The 17433-nt window shown below is 42.4% G+C and overlaps 1 protein-coding gene and 1 long non-coding RNA gene across 3 annotated transcripts in view; one reads left to right on the top strand and one right to left on the bottom strand.

Moving 5' to 3' along the window:
* Nucleotides 1–17433, top strand: part of LOC138284437 (uncharacterized) — a 195516-nt gene that overhangs the window by 170848 nt on the left and 7235 nt on the right. The gene's annotated exons all lie outside the window — the stretch shown is intronic.
* The window catches only part of B4GALNT4 (beta-1,4-N-acetyl-galactosaminyltransferase 4), a 701168-nt gene that overhangs the window by 73994 nt on the left and 609741 nt on the right, over nucleotides 1–17433 (bottom strand). For both annotated transcript variants that reach the window (XM_069223201.1, XM_069223202.1), the window contains exons 17-19: nucleotides 16782–16854; nucleotides 8833–8986; nucleotides 1119–1245 (exon numbers count right to left, since the gene is read on the bottom strand). In XM_069223201.1, coding sequence (XP_069079302.1) covers nucleotides 1119–1245; nucleotides 8833–8986; nucleotides 16782–16854 — 354 coding nt within the window. The remainder of the gene's footprint in view (nucleotides 1–1118; nucleotides 1246–8832; nucleotides 8987–16781; nucleotides 16855–17433) is intronic.

Here is a 17433-nt window from a genome sequence, read left to right on the forward strand (position 1 = left end):
AGATAAGCATGAGGCAACAAGGGCAGGAAGTATGAAGGCCAATTGTTTCTCTGAGGAATACAATCCAAGGGAAATTTGAAACATTTTCATACTGTCTTCAGTAGATCAAGTCTTTTCATTTCAGAGGAAAGGAGGAAAGAATGCATCCCACATCAGAGAAAAATAACTGTAATGGATCAGGAATCTTATACAATGCCACCACCTATGCCTCTGATATGTAGCTGGAAAAGTGGGGAGGTACTTACTACCAATAAATATTACTGCAATTCCTTTAGAAACTGAGGGCCTTATTTACAGTTTGGTGGACAGGACACTCAGCCACAAACGTGGTGGACGTCCTTTCCTCTTTATCATAAGTGTATTATAGCCTTTGACACTTGTAATATAGCAGATGTGATATCCACCAACGTTTGACAGAGTATCTTGTCCATCAAACTCTAAATAAGGCCCTTAGGTTTACCAAACACCAGAGAGTATGTTTATACATCATGCACACGTCTAGCCAGCATTTTCATGAATATTCCAAGGCAATATTTGAAACGTGGGAACTCAGGTTTCCATATAAGATAAAACTTGTGTCAAGAAAACAACTTGGCAAAAAAGAACAAGTAAAGTTCAAGAAGATAAAGTGAAGAAGAAAGGCTGTGCTTCAGTAAAAATAAAAAATTAAATAAAAAGTTTAATATTGAGGGAGGAAACCTCTCCAACTCAAAGAAAATGTTAACAATAAGAGTGAAGGAAAATCTAAGAGGTGAATAACTGAACACCTTTTAAGCATTTACAGAGCACTGTGTCCAATGATCCTACCTTGAAGGCAAAGGAGTAAAATGGTCCCAGGCAGTTTTTTTTCCCATAAAGCACTTGAATACGTCAACACAAATGACCATTATCATATGATAAAATTAGGGGTCTGGGGTCTGCCTCTGCCAGGAGAGGATGTCCTAAGTATCCATAGAATATACCATGTTCGAAAATGTCTGAACTAGACTTACAGATTGCCAAGCTTCCACATCCGAATGGCTGCCAATAAGGGTTCCAGGTGTACATTGTGAACATCTGATATAGCCAGCAGAAAAAGCAACAGGATATCTGGTCATCTTATCGAGCAGTAGCTTTACCTGTCTAGCAATTCCCAGTCTTCTCCGCCCCAGTGATCTTTAAACTCTTCGGTATTCATCCCCCCAATACGATCAAAGTCAGACTTGTAGATTCCAAACAGACCAAAGCCATTGACCTCCCAGTAACCTAAAAGGAAAGAGGAGGCAAACAGAGTGTTATGGGGAGTATAGTTCATGAGTGCGCGGTTTACATTCTTCTAAAACTCATAATGTTCCTTACAACCTTGTAGTAGCTGTTCATGGGCAAGCTTACAGATGCTCACTAAGACATGCTGTTGCAGTTTTTAGGTTGAGGGCGCAAGCGCTCTGGCCTGTTGTAATCTATCTGGGGGCTTTTAGCCACGCCCACCACTATTACTTGTTCATGGTCTTGCCTTTCAAAAATCCTTTGTTATCATTGGTAAATGCTTTATGTTTGTCCCTCCTTGAGGCAGTTTTGTTACCACCTTGGCCATCCACCCTGTTACATGGATAATTGCACTTTTGCTGATATGTTTGACTGCGAGCAAACTTCTTTTTCCTTTTGTGTCTCTCCTTCGCGCTCAAGCTCATGGTGGCTGTGGCACTTTGAATCGGCTTGCTTATGTCAACTATTTTACTTTTTATTTCAAATTTATGTGGCAAGAAAAGTCCAGTTGGGAATTTACAAAGCTAATCGCTCTAACTAGAGCAAACGCAAGACCCATTTCATTGCAAATGTTTGTTATGTTATGCCATCAGCATTCTCTTAGGGGGTATTACTGCATTATCTTCCCATTAAGACTAGTGAAATCCTCCATGCCACTACACTGTCAATGTCAAACCCAGACTCACCACATTACGTCAGGGTATTGGAGCACTGTCATGTCAAACCCTGAAAGTTATTGAACAGCTGCATTCTACCATTTAGGGCCAAACCCACCCAGGTAAATTTGTGACTTTCAGGCTGGCATGTTCCCAGTAAATATTTAAAAGGGTGCAATTTGTTATTTATAAAAGAACTGCAAGCTAATTTTTTCAGACATTTCCTTTGCGAACACGGGAGATGTGTGGGCTCTGAGGAGCATCTATTTTTTTTAAAAACTTACTTTCACAATGTTACAAGTGCCTAAAAATAAACAGTATATATACAATGTATATTGTGCTGTTTGAGTCCATCTATTGTAAGTCAACAACAGAACTAATTTATATTATCAGAAACTGAAACCTGGATTCCAGACTTAACAGTTATTTGGCAGATGACACTACATTGATTTCTCGGTTCCACTACCTCATTTAGAGGTGAGACAGTGCTGTGCATTTGATGCCTGATCCACAGCTGGCTCTGCTGTTGGAATCCTGGTGACCAGAGCTATTCCGCAGTAATACATGGAGTCATAAACCCATCTCATAAGGGTGGACTTCTGATGCTGTGACTGCAGTGTTTTCCCTGCCCTTGAAGATTATACTCTGCATGGCAATCTCAGGCAGGTAAAAAAAACAAGCAGTGCCCCTGGGACATTCACATTACACTTTGGTGGTTGTCTTTGGAAAAGGTAAACAAACAAAACAAAAAAACACATGAGCCAGTCTACCATGCAGATGTGGCAATCCAGCTAACAATGTCACGTGTTAACAAAAGTGCTCAGACCGTATCGGTGGAAGCAATTTTAGCAAACAATTATGGCTATATGGGTGTCTACATATGGTAGCTGATGTGCTGGTGGGGCACCAGAAGTGGTATCTCCAACCCCCCCCCCCCCCAGAAGCCTAGTGGCCCATACACCAACATTTAATTGACTCCTTAGGTATTTGTGTCCTGGATTCAATTTACAACACAATATCACACATGAAAATGCAGCTGACCAGACTTTCTGCTGCACCATGATGTAGGTCTGGAATATTGCTTCTGCACATCCATTGATCATGTTATCATTAGTTATAGCTTTCCTGAGTTTGGTGCTAAAATGTTTCTTAATCTCTATAGTAGTAGATTAGTTTGAATACCATGAAGCAGGTATTCTGTCACTGTACTCAGAGTGAAATGCAGCAACAGGTCCCCTCAAAATATTGTCATATACAGCGAGAGTGACAGCAGGAATATCCATTAAACACATGGAAGAGTGCAAAAGGACTATGTACGATCCAGCAGAATTTGACTACAACTCTGGAAGGTTTGATACAGGTGATATAGGATAAAGTACCCCCGCCGTACACTGTAAGAATATTGAATGTCACAGAGGAGTTCCATGACCATATAGACAAATGAGGCTGAAGGCCGAGTTCCTTAGTAAGGTTATGTAACTCTGAGATGACATACAATATCCTTATTGTGTACTGCATGGGGTACTTTATTACTTATAATACATTGTCACCCCATCATCTTTCCGAAAAAAAACACTTAATACTTGGTGCATAGCTCTTTCATATGAAAGAGACTTCAGGCTCCCAAACATGAAGAACTAAAATAGACACTCAAGAGCAAAATGAAACACACTAAAAATGCTGAGAAGCAGTTTAATACAAGTAAAAAAAAAAATAGGCGTACAAGAAACATGCAGTAGGATTCTACCTTTTGTGCCAACTTGGCTCTGAAAGAGAATTTCTTTCAATTTGAGGATGACCTATATCACCAGATTCAAGGTACTTCTATGGGCAGCACCTTTGCTCCCAGTCTAGCCTGTCTCTACATGTACACTTTTGAAAAATGCCACATTTTAGAACCTACACAACCCTTCTTCTCTAACATCCGATTATGGCGAAGATATATAGATGACATCCTCATTGTATGGAAGGGAGAAATAAATGAGGCTAATAGATTTGTGAGCTGGATAAACACACTAGACGAACATTTACGTTTTAGCGCCACTACTTCCGATAAGGAAGTAGCTTTCTTGGACTTACCGTATCATATTGAAAGACGGAATTTTACATTCTTCCATCTTTCATAAACAGACTGACAAAAACAGTTTATTATTGTTATCTGACAGTCACCATCCCGAATCGTTGAGGACCAATTTACCTTTTGGTCAATCTTTAAGATTAAGGAGTAACTGTAGTGACACCAATGACTTTCACACACATTCTGCCATGCTCAGTCAGAAATTAAAGGACCGACATTAACCCCCACGGGTTATTACGCAGGCTAGAAAAAGAGCCCACAATATTCCGAGAGAAGTTTTATTGACTGATTCTACAAAGACCATCGGACTAGGTTTACTTGTGTGACTACCTTCACACCAAATGGCCGATTTAGACTAGTACTGGGAAGTCTCTAGAAAACCCCTTATTTGCTTTCAAGAGGACACAGAACATTAGGGACCTCACTGTACACACTAGACCTAGATTACAAAAAAGACCATGGACACCATTTTGCCACAACCATGGTTGAAGATTAAAGGACACCACCCATGTGGGCTTTGCAATGTCTGTAGAATTAGATTTAGGGGAGACGTACAAGTGGCAATTGACGAGGCATACGAACCTTTGCACCAAGTATTGTATTTATATGATTCTATGTCCCCGCGATCTCCAGTACACAGGAATGACTACCAGGATGGCTAAAACAGGAATTAATGAACACCGTAGTACAATAAGATGTCAACGAGCTTCTACAAAGTTGACAATACATTATATTGAACATAAACACACACCGGATGACAAGAAATGGGTCATCCTGGAGAAGGAACAACGTTGGGTGCACAGATTAAGGACCCTCAAAGGGGCCTCACTGATGATGTTCCCTGTTATGAACTAATATGACTATCATAAAATGTACTTGCTGGTATTAGAGCTACTCTTTTTTTTAGAAGATATATGTGGCAGATTCTCTCTCCGACCAGTACTTGCATCATAACCCCTATTTTTAAATTAATGTGTACTCCTTACATTCATTTTTCTGTTTACAGGGTCTTGGTGGGAAAATGGATCTATGATAGTATTTTGATTTTGGATGTAAGTCCCTGCTTTAAGATGAAGACCTTGATCCTGAATTCTTACTATTATGCTTCTTTTTAGCCTTAATCTCCTTTTGGCTCATACTTCTACTATTTCCCTTAGTTCCACTTGTTTACTTTCAGGCAAAATGGAGTGGTCAATGATTACTGTGAATTTATATGAATGTATTGTCATCACGGAGCACCTTCATAGGAAACTCTTTATGAAAGTGCTTTAAATTATTTGACTTCTCCTTTTCAAGATGGGGGCCCCAATTCTTTATGAGGACCACCAGTCCCCTTTTTTAATGCTATGCTCCATAGCAGATGGCCTCCCCCTTTAAAAACCAGGCTCTCGGCACCGGAGTTATTTCTGGATATGCGGTGGAGGGGTAGGTGCAAACAGAAGCCTTGATCGACACCCAAGTAAGTGCCTCTCTCCCAAGTCATATATTATCTTGGTGCTCGAGGACTGCACATATGACGATCTATAACTTTGGCGAGCGTTTCATATTTACGATGTGTTTGTCAGCCGATTTTAGGGGGTGACGGAGTTTTACGTATTGACTATGTTAGTGTTTTTAACCCTCACTGTATGTTTATGACACTTGGCAACCCCTCACCTCCCGGGCCACGCATTATTATGAAACTCGGGGTCTGCATATTCTACTTCTGGATATTGTTTAGCACTTACAAGGTGTATATACCTGTGTATTGATCATGTGAGTGTTGCTAACCCGAGCCATATTATTACGGCACGCAGGGACCTCCGTATTGTGATTAGCTCTGATGGCCTGATTGCCACCTGATGATCAGATTATCGGATATTTACATACTCATGATGTATTTAACCCCTTAGTGGGAGCTGTCACTTTATATACAATGAACAACACAATTTATGGCATGGTATACTCAGCTATACGTACTTACGTATTACTCATGTCAACCTTGGTGGGAGCTGTCATCTACCGGACAAGAGAGGATTTATATCACTATTTTCCTTGCATTATTGGTACCTACTCATATAGATCTATATTACAGACATCTGGATTACTCACATATGATCACCATGCTTTTTGGAATAAGAGCCATGATGTAGATGGATGTTTATCATCAGTGTCTTAATCAGTTAGAAGATATGAAAACACCACCTATCGCCACAATATTTGATTTAATACCAGACCTTAGGGTATTTCTTGATGAATGATTACATTTAAAGATGAGTACATTTGATTCCTATATACGGTCCCAGGATATTAAACATAGATATGCAATGACTACTTGCTCTTCCTTGTACGACAGTCTTGCTGATTAGTATATTGGCCGGATCATGTAGGCTCCCTGCTATTCCCGTTGGGGCCCAACCTTTAATTTGAGGAGGGTAAGAACCTCAGCCTTCTTTGTAAATAGACTATTGTGTTCCTAATGAACTTTTCTCTTCTTTTAGGCTCCTGTATTGCAAATTAAACTTACTATAATTGTGAGGATCAGGTATGATTATTTTGAGGTACTGATGAATCGCACCAAGATCTTTTTAGACTTTATTTTTAGCATGAAACATGTTGACCTTCTTTAATCTAGGCAGTGTAGGGATTTCCAACTCTGCCATACACACACACTTGATCCCTAGATTATAGGGCTCACCAACATTTGACAATACATTTTGAATCGGGTAAGATGGACATTCTTCTTTCTTCCCCTCATCTAAATTGTTTTTAATCTTGACAGAGGCCCACATTCTCATTAAACATTTCACTATATGGTCCTTCTAGTCAATTTTAACAGTTCATGTTCATTTCACCAGTCCCACATTATTACATTCACCTCCAGCAATTTTCTTCAAAAGATCTCTGTTAAAGAGCCGCCATGAGGGGCCCGTCGGGATTGCAGTGCCAGTCTGACGAGGAGCAAAGCCCATGATGAAGCATGTCACCAACTGTTGAGTGAGAACACTTGTTCCTGATTTAGGTTACCCACAGGAACCGGTTTTAGATCTCTCCTGGACTAGGGGTAGATCGATATTTGATAGATCTCCTTTGGAACTATATTCTAAGACCTTCCGAGGGTTGCCAGGTCTCTGCTTTCCCAGGCTCTTTGAAGTTCTTCAGGCTCTGGTTTGTTGTCTCCATACAGGTTTTACTGGAATCCTTTTGCACTATTGGTTATTTCCACTCCAGGCTACTACAAATTCCAGGCAGAAAGAGCAAAGTAACATGATTCTGAGGGTTCTATAACTGATTAAGTCACTCAACCCTCTGCCTTAACCCTCCTGTTAAGCGAGAGACTAAGATGGAGATATTGGTTTTGCCCAAGTAAACAAAAGCAGCCCTTTCCCATCAGAACAAGAAAGCTGGAAGTGTAACGTTCATAGGAGTTTTAGCAAGGTCAATACTATCAGTCCGTTCTCTGCCTCATTGATTGGAGAACTTCACCAGAGCCTCTTTAGTTTCTTGGAAGTAGCCTGAATGTGGCATGATCATAAGCCAATCGGCGGAGGCCTTCCTGACCTTGAAGCAACTACTCCCTCAAGCTTTGACTTCTTCTATTACTGCTAATCAGAGCTGTGAAAGAGGTGAGACTTCCCACTTGCTTTTATTGGACTACCTTAATTTTTAATGGCGCTCTGTGTTAGTTAGCTTTGAGTGGTCGTGCTCAACTTCCCTAGCCTATGACATATAGCCATTCTGGTGCCACACAATATTTTTTGTTTCTTGCTTATGTAGTTTTAAATACAGCTATTTTATACCAGCATAGGTTGCACATAGTGCGTTTTGTATGGCCATTTTTTTTTTATCTGACAAAAGTATATGTGTACATAGAGGAATCTATTTATTTATTATCGATTTGCCTGCAGATGGTAGTCTCCAGCAGAAAAGGTTTCCATCTCACTATTTTTTATCATTATTACCTTTTACCAAACATATCTGAAGCACATTGAGGTAATCTTTATCTGACCGTGTCCCTGCTTGCATTATCTGTGTTACTCACAGATATTTCTCAGATCCCCATTTTTTTACCTCTGTCTTACCTGCAGATGTACCCCAGATTCTTGTTTTTACAACCCCATCCAAAAATGCAAAAGTCCTCAGATCAATGAATTTATTATCTCTGTCCTGCCCAGAGATGTCCCTCAAACTTCGTTTTTATTACCTCTGTCATAGCTACGTATGTTCACCAGATTTTCACAGTCTCTGTCCTAATTGCAGAATTTGCTCAGGTTTCTGCTTTTTATCACCTCTGTTCTACCAACATACGTTCCACACATCAATGTTCCAAATACCTATATTCTTACCTGCAGATAGTCTCATATTTGTATACAGACTTTCCTTAGGTCCAACCCTTTATTATCGCTCCATACTCAGAGGTTTCCCAAGCCCCTGATTGTATTGTATCCGCCCTACACACTGATGTTATGTGGTGCCCTGTTTCTATTCATTCTTTTTGAACTTGCAGACATCCATTGGCCCCTGAACCCAGAGATGTTCCTCAGGGACGTCATTTATTACCTTTATTTTAGGCTACAGTAGAATTCATAAAACTGCAGCACTGCAATTTAAAGTCTTCAAGGCCCGGATATTCCTCATGGCCCTACTTGATTACCTCTTTCTTAGACATTGCACTTTGCTAAATTGCAGATTATCGTTCATGGTTACATCAGAGGGAGAAACAGCATCTTGTGCTTTCACTCCTCATGTTTAGTTACTCGTAAATCCTCAGCCTTGAAATGGAGTCAACCTGACCAGTTCTTATAGTTTGCTTCTTCGCATTTGTCCCTCTTTTTGCAACTATACTCAATAATGTATACGCTCAACTCCAGTTACCTCGAGGCTCCCTTGGAGAGCTTCCACAGTTCAGCCTCATGACGATGGGAGCGTAGGCCAGTTTGCCCTCCACGCAGTGCTTCCGGATCCCATCCAGCAGGCTCAGGGGGAAGTGGATGTGGAGGTCACAAAGAAAAATAATGCTATGGTTATCCTGAGTAGAAACAAGTAAAAGGAAATATTTAATGTATTAGGTATTTAGTAACTTCCCTGCATAGGGCAACTCCTCTGCTAACCCAGGCAGAAACAACAGCCTATTAATGAAAGGACCTCCATTCCTAAACATCATGGCCCCTCTCGAGAGGTGCAACACGTTCAGTAAAATTCTAGAACTACAACACCCTCCTGCCTCTAGAGCCACTCACCCTAACTGGAACTAGCCACCTCATACACATTTCCAGGCTCAAAACTAGTTTCATTTCCAGATCTAGCTACCTCACCTGATATAGATTTCCTCTGCATTCTCCAATAGACTAGGCCCTATACAGTATGGGCTTTGTCTGGATTGTACGCTCATGTACTTTACATTCCAAAATATGCCCGCTAACCCCCAGAACCCAAATGCCCTCAGTGACAACTTTACATCCCATCTCTTACCAGAACTCCAGAACCTTCACCTGTATGATATTGACTTGACTTGTCATATTTTCAAATGGTCTCATGGTAGGGGGTTTACCATCCTCAACATCCAGGTCCATAATGTAACACAACTGACTGGAGTTTATCTTGCCTCCCAAAGACCATAATGCACCTCACCAACATGAGATGAGCATCACTGTTTAGGTGAGTAACAGAATCCCATGTATTACAAGCTACTGTCTAGCCTACTTTACCCTAGATTGCTCAAAACCAAATTACCATAGCCCTCTCTGACTTCTGAATCTCCTCTTAGGTGTCTCATTGAAAGAGTTTCACTAGTGAACGAGGACTAAGAGAAAGAGTGAATTTCTGTGGTCCTGTTTAGAGGCCTGGAAGACCTGGGCTACATACTCACTCCTCAAGCTCTGCACTCCCTTAAATATGTCACGGGTAGCCCTGCCAAGTGTCACTCTTCTCAGGTTAGACTAGAACAAATTAGGAATTTTACAACATTTTATCATTTAACCACATAACTGCTTGAGATCAATGAATATGCATGTGTTTTAAATAGTCTGTGCCTTTAGATGCTGCTTCCTGATCAGATACGCAGAATCAAGAAGATGTGACTGACTTGGGTTAAAGCATCCTGACAGCTGCCTGGGGTGTACTGTCATCTGCCTGTAGCTCGCCTCCTATCCTCCATTGTGATGTCAGCGGATCTTGGGATGGAGTAGTGTTGGGGGGTAGGCCTGGATGGAACACTAAAGTAGTTTAGAAATGTCAGTCCAGTCCACCAACAGGGTTTGGACCAGGAACTAAGTGGACGCCACAAGTTGGACGATTCTTTGATCCACCTGATACCTCACCTGTGAGCAGCTGAGGCCTCAATCTGCCTGACGCGATGATCACCCCGTCATGTCCCATCTAGATTCAGTGGAGACTATCTGCACTTGGAAGTGACGTCCCACGCCTGCAGTGCCCACAGACTTTTGCCTGATGAGGAAATGGAGCCCAGGCAAAGGGTTATCACTGGATGGGCCCAAAGTATCATTTCCATTCGCAAACGGAAATGCTTTGTACTAATAAGGCGCATCACAAATTGTCTATTCACAGTTGGTCACAAAACAAATTCTCTACTGAATATTGAATAGGCAGATTGCAATTTGCAAACCCCTTTGAATGGCTGCTGCTGCTGGAGGCAATGGAAGCCTGCCAGGAACAGCATATCTAAATTCCTGTGCCCGCTTTTAGAAAGGGGAAATTCTTTTTTGTTTTTTTTTAAACCTGCCTATGTCCATTAAAGGGACAGACATTGCCTAACAAACATCTAGTTTGGGACGACATTGGGGGAAGCAAGGAGTGATCCTCTGAACCACTGCCTGCTCCAAAGGGTGAATGTGCCCCAAAAGGACACTTTCTGTTTTGCAAACCAAGAATTTTGTAACTTGTAAAAGGGCTTTTATATACTAAGGAAACCCCTACCGCTGTTGTCAATCCTGTGATTCTGCAAATCAAAGTGTATGTGACATCCAAAAGTCTTTGTACATCTAGCCTGAAATTTCTATTTACCTTAGCTGGGTGGATCTCACTAGGAGTGAATGTTCAAAGTAACTTACCATCACACAGCCCTGATGCACCTCATGTGGATGGACTTCAGAAGAGTGCTCAGTTTAAGTCACACCTATATTTGTATACCTTATCTAAGTAAAGCTACGGCCTGGATTTTAAAAGACACACCCCACAATTGCCCATAGAGACCACTCACGGTATGTACGTAAAAATGTGTAACAACATTTTATCTAACGAACAAGTTACTTACCTTCTGTAACACCTTATCTTGTAGAAACATAATAGCCGCAGATTCCTTACCTTAGAATTCTCCCCAGCCGCACATTGGATGCAGAAAAAGTATTCAGCAGTACCTCTGCGCATCACTAGAAGGCATCAAGTGACTCCATATCAACGTCATCCTCCGGATATGATTTTGATGGAGACCATATAATCCCTCCCGACGCACTGACGCAAGTTTCTTCTGTGACTAGAATCCGCAACAGCAACGCAGAGCCACTAGATCAATGGAACAGTGTTGCCCAAAAGAGGTAGATGTAAAATTGATTTTACTAAATTGAAAAGCCTTGCAAAAGAATGCATAGAAAGCGAGACTGAAGTAAGATAAAACAGTTCGCACAGCGGGAAGGATGGGTTGGTAAGTAAGGAATCTGCGGGTAGACCATGCCTCTGCCAGATAAGGCTTTACTGAAGGTAAGTAAGTTGTTCATATGATAGAGACAACTGGCTGCAGATTCCGAACCTTAGAATTAGATACCAAAGCAATATCAATCCAGAAGGAGGGTCTACGAACACATCCTTCCGAAGTCTCTCAATAAACAACTGGTCTAACTAAAGGAGCGGTAGACCATACATGAGAGAGATAACAGTGAGAAACAGCATTCAGTTCACCTGAAAATAGTGGATGACCCACAGAATGTTTCAAGAAAATATAAAACGCCATGTGGGACAACATGAAGCACCCAAAAGTAGGAGTAGAAGGAGTAGGGTGCAAAAAAAATGCCCCAGCAGTAAGTGAGATAATAACAACCAACAAAGGGTAACCCTAGAAGAATGAACAAAAGGAAAGCGATGCATATATGCTGCTTCCACCAGGGTGCATATGCAAAACCTTCAAGAAACAGGAAGCTTAACTCTGGAAGGGAAAGTAACACAAAAGACAAAAAGTACATCTCCAGGAACACCCAATCGGGAAATTTGAGGAGAGATGTAACAGAACTGTGAGGCATACAGAGCCAGTCAACAAAAGACCTGAAAAGTTTGCCATATGTGTGACATAAAATGGGTAAATTAGGATGTCTGGAAAATACATGCCAAAACACCCACACGCACAGCAATAGATGTAAAGACCTGAATGTGTCCATACATATGTTGTTTATAGATATGCATAGGATCATGTTAACACAGATGCAGATATAAAAAAAGGAGACCTAGACCAATGAAGCAGAATTGATACATAGATATACATGTCAATATATATGCATATAAAATAATTAGAAAAACCTAGAAAGAAAAGAGTTGCACAACAGCAACAACACAGGAGGAAAGTACACCCATCAAGAAAGAACAGCCAGCCAAAGAGGAAAATGAATGCGGACGGACGAAAGTTAAAAGAGGTTAGAAGAACCACCGGCTGATGGAAACCAACAGAAACCTCATGGTACATGAAAACGATCAACACGAGGCAGACAATACCACATGAGTAGATGCCAACTACAGAAAGGGTAAGACAACAGCAATGTCAATCAAGCAGATATAAAAAGTTGCGGAACAGAGGACTGAAGGAAAGTGGCAGAATCCCAGAGGGACAACCAGCAGATAAGAAAGTGATCCAACATGTGGACCCAATAATGACATATTGTGAAATATAAGTATATGAAACTGTGACCTCCAGAATGGGGCCCTAACTCTTGACCTGCAGAAGTCTCTAAGGCCAAAATGTGAACGACCATATCCGTGGAGAACAGTCCTAAACTCAAAAACAACATGAAGGAAGGAGGAAACGTCTGACAGAAGGAAGAAATATTATTACCGTCTTGCAGCTGACATAGTAAGGAGGAAGAAAATGCTAGGACTGGAATCCTACACCTAACATGCTTGAATGAAGCGGTCAAAAGATGACCAAGGACACACACACAGAAGGGGAAGAATCCCAGGAAGGTAAAGAAACTCCCTATTGAGAGGGGAACATAAGGACAGGAACCTATACACCACTGGACGATGCCCCCGACTTACAAAAGCAGGGCAGGGGAAACAATAAACAGGCACATTAACGGGATGGAAAGAATAGCCAAGTGTTGTACCAGTGGCAGGATACAACTGTTGTCCTGGCTATTGTGTACTCATGAGCACTATATATACACACCATCAATAAAGGGACTGCCTCCATGACCTGACGGACAGGTCAGATGGAGGACGAAAATGTCCAGGGAGAAAAATGAATGTGGCATAAGGCCAGAGAGAGAACAAATGAAAACAAACCAAAAATGTGAAAGTCGTGCCCTATAAGGGAGACAGATTATTCTCCCTACTCATAGCAAATAATAGCCAGAAGAGAGGTAGCTGGAATCGAAGAGGTACCAACATTTGCAGCAGAAGCAGGTCATGGAAAAGAGGCAGAAAACCCTTGAAAAAAACAGCAGTAGAATCCTTATTGACACAAGGAACTATAGTATTCCCATAAGGAGCACTAAGCAAGGACCCAGTAGGGAACAGATAAGTATAAAAGAATGGCCAAAAGCCTACACCAAATGTTCCGATGAGCAGGGACTGAAAACAACTCCGACATGAGGAAGAACTAGGCGGAGAGCACTTATCTATAAGATGAGCCGTCTATCAGCAGAGTACAACAAAAACACCACTGTTTACAGGTATGAGACCCAGACTGGATCAGAAAATATTAATGAAACCTGTCCACCATAGTGGGAAATAGAAACACACCTGCAATGCAGAAGCACCACCTTGAGTATGAAACACAAGAAGAAAAGTACCTGCGAGGAGCAGGAATACCACACTGGGTTGCACATGATAAGCAAGAAGCACACCACTGCAATGGCGGCAGAAAAAGGTGCAACAGGGGAAAAATACAACTGCCCCAGAATAAGGAACCAAGCCAGAAGATCTATATTATAAGAAGGATTAAAAACTAAGTCCCACCATGAGCTTCTCTAAAGCAGCGTAAGGCCGAGTCGGCATGCGTGCAAAAAAGGGAAGTGCCATCAAAAGGCATATCAAGTGAAGAAGCTTGCACAGCTTTTGAGAAAGTGGAAAGGCGTAACCAAGTGCTACCAAAGGAGCCATAATCCTTCCAACAGAATCTGTGGAATCCATACTACATCTAACACTAAGCTTTGCAGCCTGCTGACCATTTCATACAAAAGGTGTTAGAGCATTACGAGCCTCATCAGGCAGAGAAGGCAAAATGTGCTCCTCAGGCAGAGAAGGCAAAATGCGCTCCACTGAGTCCAACAAAACGTGGGAGAAGCAAGCAAGGACACAGGAAGTATGGGTGGAACGCAAGACAGAACTAGAAGAAGCGAAAATCCGCCTACCACAAGCGTCCAGCTGTCTGACTTCTCGCACTGGCGGGACAGGAGGAACCTGCAGAAAACTGTGTGCAGCCCAAGCAGTATGCAACACAAAACTTTGAGCAGTGGGATGCAGCCGGAGGCATGACGGATCCTCCGGGACTGGCCTGTGTCAATGTGAGATAGAACGCTCCACAGGAGGATGAGAAACTGGTTGGGTCCAAACTCCCAAGACAATATCATAAAGAGCCTCACATTAACGAAGGACTGGCTCCACAGAAGATTGGTCAGGATGTAAGACATCAAGCAAAGGGTCCATGGATAATTGCACAGTAGGAAGTTGTAAATGCAACACTTCTGACAGATGCTTTAACTTGTCTGCAAAAGCAGAACTAGCCTCTGAAGCCAACCTAGGGGATGAAAGGAGGCTGGAAGCCGGCGAGGAGTCTAGACCACTAGCGTTGGCTAAGTCAACTAACCAATCTGATTGATGAAACTGAATGGTTTTGGAATTTGGAGGCTGAGAATGGAAACCGGGCCCCTCCGATGAAAGAACTGGAGGGGAAACTTCAAAAAGCACAGAGTGAGGAATAGCTGACTCCAATGGTGCTGCTTCCGGCATCGGAGTTGACGTTGAGCGGCGTGAGGAGGGAGAGACCTCAAAATTGGAAGGGTGTCCTCTGACTCAAGGGATACAACAATCGGAACGTTAAGCGAAGTCACAGACGCCACCATCGTCGAAAGCGGCAAGGTAGAAATGGATGCCAAAATCAGAGTCGAAAGTGAGGAGACAAGCGCAGAAGATGAAAGCCGTGGGAAGCTGTGCATCAGCGTTGATCTGATTCGGAGTAGAGGGGCCAATGGGTACCGAGGACGAAGGCGCCGGTTAGGCACCCGCCACTTCCTTAGGTTCCAAAGGCACCCCAGAGGGAGGTGGAAGGCCCAAAAACAGTATGCAAGGACAAGTAATAGTCCCGCATCGTGCCCCGAGTTGCCCCGGTGCCGGGATAAGATTGGAGGCACGGGTCGATTCCTGCACAGACTCGTCCTCAAAGAGTAACGGGAGGAGGCGCGTGGGGGCTCGAGTTCGACTCTGGGCTACGCTTACCTTGAGACATCACAGGATCTGGAGACATTGAATAAGCCATACGGGAGCGACTCCTGGAAGAAGGACTACAGCACCTATGAGAGTCTTGTGAAGACTGAGACACCAGTGCTGCCAAGAGCTTCACCTGCCGCTCCCGCAACGCCTTCGCCCCAACTGTTGACAGGCGTCGAAGTCGTCGGTATTGTGGTGGGTGCCTAACCACTACATAAAGGGTGGGGGTCCGTGACCAATATTTGTCGAGCACAAGACCCACAAGGCTTAAAGCCAGAAGACATTAACACTGTTCCAGCGATGAAACCCGCCGAAAGGGGATGACCAAAAACTGGCCAGAGGTAACCACTTCTCCGGACCCGCGCTGTTGCATGGAAAAGAAAAGACTGACATCAGCGCATCGGGGGAGGGATTATATGGACTCCGTCAACATCATATTGGATGACTCCCTCTAGCAATTTGCAGAGGTACTGCTGAAGAATTTTTCTGGTTCCAGTCTGGCGCCTGGGGAGAATACTAAGGTAAGGAATCTGCGGCTAGTTGTCTCCATCAGAGATATGCTTCAGTGTCATTGGTTGAGATAGATGATGTGTTACGTTTGTCACAACATAGAGCCAATACACTGTCTAATAATATATGCAAACTCTGATCAGCAATCCTAGAGTGAAGGTAAGATATGGAAAAAACAAACCATGACTCCTCCACCTAACAAACCCTTTTGTTACAATGGCTCTCCTACATTCTGCAGTATGATAACTGAGACACAACTGGAGCACGTCTCTGGCCACCAGACAAGAACAATGAAGCCACAGCAGTGAGTTATAGAATAACAGTGACATATATGGAGATTATATCCACTTCCATACCCTTCCACCTGGTACAGGGTATACTTTAGTTTTGTGGTCTCTACCTCATTTCCAAACCCACAATATACTTTACTTGTATGGGGTTTGCATCATTCATTCCAAAATTCCCATAACATCACACACTGGTCAGGAGTCTGCCTCACCACAATCAGGACCAGAAATTCACTTTTATGGCATTTACCCAATGTGTCTCTCGCTGCAGGACACAGTTTATCATAGCTTCATGGCATACCTCCAAATGATGCACTGAGCACGTCTCTTCATCAGGGTAGCTCATCCATACCCTTCAAAGAACACATTTCCTCTCACCTGTATGGTGTCCACTCCTGCCTGCAGCCCGGCTGATCGCTCAAAGTTGCCACTTTTCTTTAAGTAATGGTATCTAGAAGAAAAAGGGAAAACACTGACTCTATTAATGTAAGCATATCTCTGATATTGAACCTTAATGGGCCAAGTAAATATATGCTTATCGTAGTTTCTTCAGACCTGTTCTGTTTGCCTCTTTACATCCAGTCATTCCTTCTTGTCAGAGTCTTTACAAGAAGTGAACCTTCACCTCTGAGATAGGCAAAAAAAAACTTTGAAGGAAAGTTTGATATTTTAAAATATAAAAGGAAAGCAGTGTCATGAAGCAAAATCTCTTCAGCGATACAGGTCTATGAAGTGAGGATTCACTTCAAGTGGTAATATCAGTGAAGATTAAGAACAGGACTTGTAGCAATGGAACTTATTAGTAAACTGTCTGATCATAACCACATCTATGCAATATCCGAGACCTTAATTAAGGGTCAAGCTCCATCTTTTCCCACACAAGGTTTGCCTCTGAATCTGTTTCAGGCCATTTCCATTTCTATTACTAAAGCACTACTATTTTTTTTGTTATTAAACATTACCTTTATGCTAGCTAGAGTGGCATTTGCAACCTTCATTTCAGTATCTGGGTGCCAACATAGGTCTCTCT

Source organism: Pleurodeles waltl, chromosome 3_1 (assembly GCF_031143425.1).
Source record: "Pleurodeles waltl isolate 20211129_DDA chromosome 3_1, aPleWal1.hap1.20221129, whole genome shotgun sequence".
Taxonomy (NCBI): Eukaryota; Metazoa; Chordata; class Amphibia; order Caudata; family Salamandridae; genus Pleurodeles; species Pleurodeles waltl.